General features: G+C 54.0%; 1 protein-coding gene across 1 annotated transcript; it reads right to left on the minus strand.

Moving 5' to 3' along the window:
- Nucleotides 1-5766: 5766 nt before the first annotated feature.
- LOC131621731 (uncharacterized) lies at nucleotides 5767-8605 on the minus strand. Its single transcript, XM_058892776.1, has 2 exons — nucleotides 6642-8605; nucleotides 5767-6569 (listed from the first exon to the last, which is right to left on the minus strand). The coding sequence occupies exons 1-2, from the start codon at nucleotides 7768-7770 to the stop codon at nucleotides 5767-5769; spliced, it is 1932 nt and encodes a 643-aa protein (XP_058748759.1). The 5' UTR covers nucleotides 7771-8605.
- Nucleotides 8606-9011: the final 406 nt, after the last annotated feature.

Here is a 9011-nt window from a genome sequence, read left to right on the forward strand (position 1 = left end):
AAACCCCCAACACTGGACCAGTACGACGGGACCACTGACCCCGACGATCATATTCGGAGCATCGAAGCGGTCATGGACTATCACGTCGTCAGGGGCTCAATCAAATGCCGAATCTTCCCAACCACTCTCAGGAAAGGGGCAATGAATTGGTACAGGAACCTCCCTCCGAACTCCATTCACTCCTGGACCGAGCTCAAAGAACTCTTCTTGAGCCACTTCACAGCCTCCCGGCGACAACCAAAATCGGAAGCCAACCTTGAGGCCGTGATACAAGGACCCAACGAACCTCTTCGGGACTACCTTGAAAGGTTCAACAAGGAGGCCGTCCAAGTACAAACGGCCGACTACATGAAAAGATACCTCTTGGAGCGAGGATTACTCCCCGGCAGTGACTTCAAAAAGGCCATCAAGATCGAGAAGGTACACTCGATGAACGCCCTCCTTCGCAAAGCAAAGGCATTCATCGACTTTGAAGAAGGCGAGGCAGCCGCATTCAAAGCCTCGAGGGGCAGTGACGCTGCTCGTAGTTCAAACCTCGACGACCCGGGGTCGCGCCGAGGACAAGACAAAAGGAGGGACGACAGGTCCCGAGATGTCAAAGAACGACGAGGACCGGCGGGACGATTCAACGACTACACCCCGTTGAACACCTCCCGGGAGAAAATCCTGAACGACTGCCAGAACGCCGAATTCAAAAAATCCAACATCAGGCCCCCGAAGTCAAATCCTACAAGACCGGGGACGGACAAGTCCAAGTACTGCAAGTACCACAAGAGCCACGGGCATCTGACCGAAGAGTGCATACACCTTAAGGATGCCATAGAGACCTTGATCAAAGAGGGCCACCTGGCGAGATACACGAAGAGGGGAGAACCCTCCAGAAGAGACGTCCCTCGAAACTCCGACGACGGGAACTCGCCGGACAGCAGGCCTCTTCAAGTTGCGCTGTCCATAACCCGACCGGAAGACTTCGTCCCATCGGTCGGCGTGACGACGGCTTTCAGCGTCTGGGAGAATTTCCCAACAGCAATGGTCATCTCCAACGGCGGCGACCCCGGCTCCCTCACCATCAGCTCGGTAAAAAGAAAATTTGATGAGCTGATCAGCGCAAACTCGGATTTCGCCCCCACTCTGCGGAAGTTTAAAGGGAAGTCGGACCCGATCACGTTCTACTTGGAGGAACTACCGGGCGGCGCCCCGAACGCCACAATTCCTTTACTGGTCCGAGCCAGAATGGCAAATTTCGACATTCGGCGAGTCCTGGTGGACGAAGGGAGCTCGGTTGACATCATGTACTCCCACCTGTTCCGGACACTTCAACTAGACGACTCTCACCTCACCCCCTACGTGGGTTCCGATCTCCAAGGCTTCAACGGTGCTACCACCAAGCCATGGGGATACGTCGAACTAATCGTCACGTTCGGGGAAGAAGAAGCATCTAGACAGGTCAAGACCAGATTCTTGGTAATCGACTGCAAGACCCTCTACAACTGCATCATCGGACGTCCTACTCTGGCCGAGCTCACCGCTGTCCCCTCCACCGTGCACCTGAAGATGAAATTCTACACCAGGCGAGGACGAGTGGCCACCATCAACGCCGACATCGAAGCAGCCAGAAGAATCTTTGACGCCTCCGTAAAAGGTTTGCAGCTGATCGCCCCTCCAGCGGACCTAAACAAGAAGCCGAGGGTAGAAGAGAGTCATCCTCAGGAAGATCAAGTTCCGCCGGACGTCAGCTCCATCGACTTGGACGCTCGGTTCACTGACGAAGAGCTGAAGAATGCCGAAGAAGGAAAGCCGAATTCGACTCATCCCATCAGGCCCGTCCCAGACGGAGAGTTTGACCTCATCCCGCTGGGGGACAACCCCGACAAAGCGGTAAAGATCGGCAAGGACATCCCAGATCTTCCGAGGAAGCAGCTCGTAGCATGTCTTCGAGCCAACGCCGACCTATTCGCCTGGAGCGCAGCCGAGATGCCCGGACTCGACCCTGAGGTCGCCTGCCACCACCTCTCCATCGATCCAGCCGTGAAGGCAGTAGTTCAACGTAGGCGTCGGCAGTCTCCCGAGAAAGCGGAGGCTGCCGAGAAAGCTGTAAAAGACCTCCTAGAGGCAAATTTTATTTCCGAGGCCAAGTATTCAACTTGGCTCTCAAACGTTGTACTCGTTAAAAAATCTAATGGAAAATGGAGAATGTGTGTTGATTATACTGATGTTAACCGGGCATGCCCCAAAGATGCTTATCCTTTACCTAACATTGATAGACTGGTCGACAACTCGGCCGGTTACAAATTATTATCGTTCATGGACGCCTATTCAGGTTACAACCAAATTCCCATGGCGAGATGCGACAAGCAATGCACGGCATTCATGACCGAGTCGGGCAACTATTACTATAATGTGATGCCGTTCGGACTCAAGAACGCCGGAGCTACATACCAGCGGATGATGAACAAGGTCTTCCGAGGAGAAATCGGCGACACCCTCGAGGTGTATATGGACGACATGATCGTCAAGTCTCGAGAAGACGCCGATCACACGGCACACCTGGAACGAGTATTCAAACAAGCTCGGTCCTGCAAGATGCGTTTCAACCCTGAAAAATGCACTTTCGGAGTGCGGGCGGGCAAGTTCCTCGGTTTCTACCTGACCGAGCGAGGAATAGAGGCCAACCCCGATAAGTGCCGAGCGTTCTCGGAACTCCCTACCCCCGTCAATAAAAAATCCATCCAAGTACTGAACGGAATGCTAACGGCACTATCCCGCTTCGTCGCGAAATCCGCTCAGCATGCTCTCCCGTTCTTCAAATTACTTCGGAAAGAAGCGACCTTTGAATGGTCCGAGGAATGCGAGCAAGCGCTTTCCCACCTCAAACAAGTTCTCTCCAAACCACCCGTCCTCTCCCGACCAGATAACAACGAGATTCTGTATCTCTACCTGGCCGTCTCGAACGAAGCAGCCAGCGCGGCCCTAATCCGAGAAACCGAAGACGGGCAGAAACCAGTGTACTTCACGAGCAAAGCCCTGCAGGGACCCGAGGTGCGGTATCAACAGATAGAGAAAGTCGCCCTGGCCCTAATAACAGCTGCTAGGAGACTAAGGTACTATTTCCTCGCCCACACCATCGTCATCCGGACAGACCAACCCATCAAGCAACTTCTCAGCCGACCAGACATGGCCGGACGAATGCTGAGATGGTCCCTCGAACTGTCCGAATTCGACATACAATACGAGGGCAGAAAGGCACTAAAAGCCCAAGCGCTCGCTGATTTCGTGGCCGAGATGGCCACCATTTCCAACTCCCAAACCCCAACTGAGAACAAATGGACCATCTACGTGGACGGCGCTTCGAGCTCCTCAGGGAGCGGAGCCGGCATTATCCTGGAAAATGACGAGGGACTCATCATCGAGGTATCCTTGGTCTTATCTTTTACCACGTCGAACAACCAAGCCGAATACGAAGCTCTCCTAGCAGGTTTACGTCTGGCCGAGGACATAGGAGCTCGAGAGGTCGTGATCTACACTGACTCCCAGCTCGTCGCTTCCCAAGTCAGCGGCGACTACCAAGCAAAAAACGACACGCTGGCCGAGTATCTTACTCTCGTCAGAGAGAAAATAAAAAAATTCTCAAAGGTCAGCGTCGAGCATATTCCCCGGGAGCATAACTCGCGAGCCGACATACTGTCCAAACTCGCGAGTACGAGAAAGAAAGGCGGAAACAAGTCGGTGATCCAAGAGATCTTGCCCAGACCGAGCATAAGCGAGAATGCCCAAACCTTGCAAGTGTTAGCCATCGGGGACGACCATTGCTGGATGACCCCGGTATACAACTTCCTCACCAAGAACGAATTACCTGCCGACGCGAAGGAAGCTTCGACTATCAAGAGACGAGCCTGTTCGTATACGATCGTCGAGAACAAATTATACCGACGGGGTTTCTCCATCCCTCTCCTTAAATGCGTCGACACCTCACAGGCGTCCGAGATACTCCACGAGCTCCACGAGGGGATCAACGGCCAGCACCTAGGCGGCCGATCACTAGCAAGGAAAGCCCTCCGGGCTGGCTACTACTGGCCGACCATGCAACAAGATGCAAAGGAACACGTCCGTAAATGCGACAAGTGCCAGCGTCACGCCGACATGCACTTGGCTCCCCCAAACGAGCTCAAGTCTCTATCATCGCCTTGGCCTTTCTCCACCTGGGGAATGGACCTCCTCGGACCATTCCCAGTCGGCTCATACCAAAACAAGTATCTCGTGGTTGCTGTCGATTACTTCACGAAGTGGATCGAAGCCGAAGCGCTCGCCAAAATCACATCTCAAAATGTACTCCGTTTCTACAAACGAAATATACTCGCCCGGTTCGGGGTCCCCCAGGCCATAGTCACCGACAATGGCACCCAGTTCACCGACAAAAAATTCCAAGAGTTTGTAGCCAAGCTCGGCACAAAGCAACACTTCACTTCTGTCGAGCACCCTCAGACTAACGGGCAAGCCGAAGCGGCGAACAGAGTCATCCTCCGAGGGCTAAAGCGAAGACTCGGCGAAGCCAAAAAAGCCTGGGTCGAAGAGCTGCATAGTGTGCTTTGGGCATACAGGACGACCCCCCACTCGAGCACAGGCGAGACTCCATTTAGACTAACCTACGGCACCGAGGCCGTAATTCCCGTAGAAATCCGAGAGCCTTCTCGACGCACCGAATCCCCCCTCGACGAAGAGCTCAACGACGAAGCGATGAGGGAGGAGCTCGACATGGTCGAGGAGATCCGCACGGGATCTTCCCTCCGAGAAGCAAAACTGAAACAGCAAATAGCTCTCCGCTATAATGCCAAAGTTATCAAGCGCGAATTCGAAGTCGGCGCCCTAGTGCTCCGCAGGAACATGAAGGATTCACGCGAGGGCAAACTAGCCCCAAACTGGGAAGGCCCATACCGAGTTTATGACAAAACCGAGAATGGCGCCTACTACCTCGAGGATCTCCTCGGAGTAAAACTTGCTCGGCCTTGGAACGCTGAAAAGCTCAGACGTTACTACAGTTAGATCCGACCTAACACCCCCCGACATCCGTATCCATCACAGGTGCTAACCGGGCATGGAACCGCGTCATCGGTACGAACGCGGGAACTCCACGACAGCGACGGTCGGAACCGACCACCAGATGGGAGAACCGACCACACGGAAGACTCTACACCTAGACCCTCCGTGGAAGTACCTGCACGGCAGAACCCCAGCTCGCGATGGGATCGTTCACGCCGCGAGAACTTGGCCGTAATCACGGTCTCGTACTCGCTAACAGCGCACACCTGCTCTGCGCACCCGGACCGTAGCCAACACGCCCGGGCAATCATGCCTAGCCGAGCACAGTTCATAAAAACGAAAATGTCCCAAGTGTGGAGGTAACTCCTCGGAGCATACGAATATAGACCAGCAGTTACCTAACACAAAAACCTTCCCGGCGTACCCGAGCATAGCCAGATGCAAACCAGAAAATCCTAAGTATGGAAGAAACACCCCGGTATCCGAGCGCTAATAAGTGTTATCAAATACGAGCATACAACAGTAATACTTTAAAAAGCGAGTAAAACGAATATAGACAAGCAAAGTTATAAAGCATTAAGGTTGCCGACCAAATTGGCCGGTGGTGTTCAAAGATTACAATCATTGCCGGGCACGCAGGCCCCAAAAATTATCCGGGCATAGCCCAACAAAAAGAAAAATGGCACGCAGGCCGGGAAAGACGGACACGCAGGCCCGGAACTACATTTTCTACTCCTCGCTCTCCGGGGACTCAGGCACCAGCACGCCATCCACGATCCTCGAAGAGAGCCCGACATTATCCTCCTTCAAGCCAGGGTTCAGAAGCCTCAGCTGTTGAAGGGCACGCTCGAACCCGACGTCGGCCATGTCGGCCAGGCTTACCTTCAAGCTGTCTATCTTCTCCACAAACTCGGCCCTAGACTTTAGAGTTACCACATCCGACGACTCATCAGCCGAGGGGGCCCATTCAAGTTGAAGATCAGCCAGCTTTTTCTTCTCAGCCGCAACCTCCGCGTCTTTCTGCTTCAGGAGCGCGTCAACCTTCTTCCTCAACTCCTTGCGCTCGGTCTCCATTGTCTTCATCTTGTCCTCGGCCACCTTCTTAGCCGCCTCGGCCTCCTTCAGAGCCTCGGTCGAGCCCGAACCTCCACTGGCCAGCACTTGGGCCATCCCCAAAACCCTCATCACGGCGGCACCATCGCACGCCAACTGTTTCTGGAGGGACGAGGAGCCCATGTCACTGATTCGACGAGCTTCGTCCGGGGAGACAGCCAAGGGGAACTTCTCGAAATAACCTCCATCCTTGTAGCAAGGAGGCAACACGAAGGCGCGCCCGGGACCTAGGGTCGACTGATCCGGATGTACCCCCTCGGAAGGACGAGATCTCTTGGTAGACCTCTCGTCGGCATGAGTCTTGTGAGGAGAGCCTGCCGAGCCTGAGTTCTCTCCAGCTCCGGTTCCCTGGTTCTTCTTCTTCCTCCTCGCGTCCAAAGCCTGTTTCAGAATATTATCCTCCTTCTCCGGCATAGCCTCTGCAAAGAAAAAATAAAACAAGTTAGCAAAATACCGGACAGAGATCACAAAGCAGGGTAAATGGGCACAACCTAACAACGTCCTGGTCTCCTCGGGAGTCCGACAAGCTAGCAAAGCCTTGGTATTAATAGGCCGCTGCTCCGTGACCGGTACACCCTCCTCGTCCAATACGAGATCCCCGTTCCTCGTCACCCAACGAGACATAGTAAATCTGTCTACGTATTTGCAGAGGACCGAGTAGGACTCCCGGTCTTGATCATCCAAATCATCGTCCTCCCAAACATAGTGTTTCGGGGGAGAAGAGAAGTGACCCTTCCACCAGAAGAACGGGAACCTTGTACAGAGCTCCCTCACCACATGTCCGTCCTCGTCCCTTAACACCTCCCCGTCTTCATCACGCATGACCACGAGGTCCGATACCTCCGAGTAGGCTGTTCGGCTGATCGGCTGGATGACAAAATACCGATCCTTGAACCCTTTCACGGAGTCAGTATACATCCCGAAGAGCTTTCGCTCAGCATTTCTGAACGAGACCCAGCTATATCGACCGTTTGCCGCCTGCCTCTGGACGCGGAAACACCGGCCGAACAATGCGGTCGTGGCACCAATCCCCAGATAGTTACAAACGATCTCGAATGCTCGCATGAAAGCAAAGGCATTCGGATGCAGTTGGGACGGCGCCAAGTTTAGAAATGCCATCGTAGATCTCTGGAAGTCGGAGAACGGCAATCGGAAGCCGAGTTCCTTGAACACATACTCATACATTGCAAAGCCGTCCCCGTCAAATCGAGAACATATACGCTCGTCCCTCGACGGGCAGACCACTCGGTAGTTCGGCGCTTCACCCTCCCTCAATGTCTCGATTTCTCTGAACGCCCCATCCAAAGACCCAGTATACCGAGAGGCGACCGTCAAGGCCTCGTCGGCTATCCAGTCGAACGCGACCGTACACACGTAACTAAATAAAGGCATGGGAGAGACCCCTCCCTCGGCATCCGAGCCCAGTGACTCATCATGGTCCTCTGGAGAGGGCGCATTTGGGTCTTCGATGATTTCAACCCCAGAGCTTGTGGCCGTCGAGTCGTCCGAACTACTCGTCCACGAGCCAGATTCCGAGCCAGATTCCGAACCAGACTCCGAACTAGCACTCGATTCAGATTCACCTGCAGGCAGAAGGGAAAAAATGAATTCGACGGTCATCAAATCCACCCCTCCACCGCGATACAAGCGAAAGGGTAGAGCAGGAGCATCTGAGCCCCCGGCTAAACCCCCATCGAGGAAAACGCTCGTCTGCCGAGGGCTCACCAATGACACCAATGGAAAACGTATCTAAACGACTTAACACCAACGCCCTTCGGTCTGCCGACCCACACTAACCCCCGGGCATCGCTTAGATAACCCGGGGAAGACGTTGGTGGCGAAGGCCACCGAAGCAGAATGCACAAATCTCATGAAAAATAGTAAAGCAAGGACGAGCTAGACGAACTTACTATTAGACATGACGACGATGGCCGAGGAGAATCCTTCACTGGGAGACGACCTTGGTATGATGAACGAGCCGGGAAATTATTCTCCGAGGAACCCTTGATCGAAGCCGAGCAGATAAACAGAGAAAGGAAAGTTCCCAAATGAGAGAATCCGCCCCTTTTTATAGGTAAAAAGCTCGGAAGGCGAAGCGTCACCTCTCCTGACAGGCGCCGCCTCCTAGACCCTAGGCCATTATTACCTATGCCACGTCAGCGCGTGCTTCCTACGCGCGACGTTTCGTCCATCACCGGACCTTCTTCCGAGCACGAGGCTTACGAGGATCAATTCACCGAGCAACTACGAGGATAGGGGTCCGAGCATTGAAATAAAGTCACAGCTTCTTAACCAAAAAACTCCGACTTGGGGGGCTCCTGTTCTGGACTGGGCCAAGATAGGCCCAACACCGCTTCCGGCCCAATAAGCCTTAGAGGTCCATGAATAGTTCAGTGCCTCCCCAGCACGCCTTGCTCGGCACTAACACCCTACTCGTCCCGGAGATCTTGCTCGGCGTCATCCTAGCCGAGGACCCTGCTCTGCGCAGGGCTCCTTCATATCCAACCCTCCGAGTATCCCGGATCCCACGTGGCTCCTAAAAGACCGCGTTTTCCCTTGGACTTCGGAGCGGTTAACCAGGACAGAGGGCGTACGCGCACCTCCGATATTTCCGCTCAGGAAACCTGGCAGTCTCCTAGTTGGGCTTGGGAATCCAACCCAATAGCGAGATCATGGCCCAGCGCTGGGGGCTATATATACCCTCTTTAACTAGAGGGTCAGGTATTCACTTCTTTCTAACCTTTAGCTAGTACTTGCACTCCCTTGCTCGTCTTCTCACTTTGGCATCGGAGTACCTTGCAGGTACACCCCCCCTCTCTCCTTCCTAGAAGATCTAGTCCGAGCAGCCTACGACGATCCTT

The sequence above is a fragment of the Vicia villosa genome, unplaced genomic scaffold, assembly GCF_029867415.1.
Source record: "Vicia villosa cultivar HV-30 ecotype Madison, WI unplaced genomic scaffold, Vvil1.0 ctg.000011F_1_1, whole genome shotgun sequence".
NCBI lineage: Eukaryota > Viridiplantae > Streptophyta > Magnoliopsida > Fabales > Fabaceae > Vicia > Vicia villosa.

What these genes read in the sequence shown, in the direction of transcription:
- LOC131621731 (XM_058892776.1), bottom strand. Translation starts at nt 7,770, where the DNA reads ATGACCGTCGAATTCATTTTTTCCCTTCTGCCTGCAGGTGAATCTGAA. An exon ending in GGAGACCAGGACGTTGTTAG is followed by an intron (nt 6,570 to 6,641) that starts GTTGTGCCCATT and finishes TTTTCTTTGCAG; the next exon opens with AGGCTATGCCGGAGAAGGAG.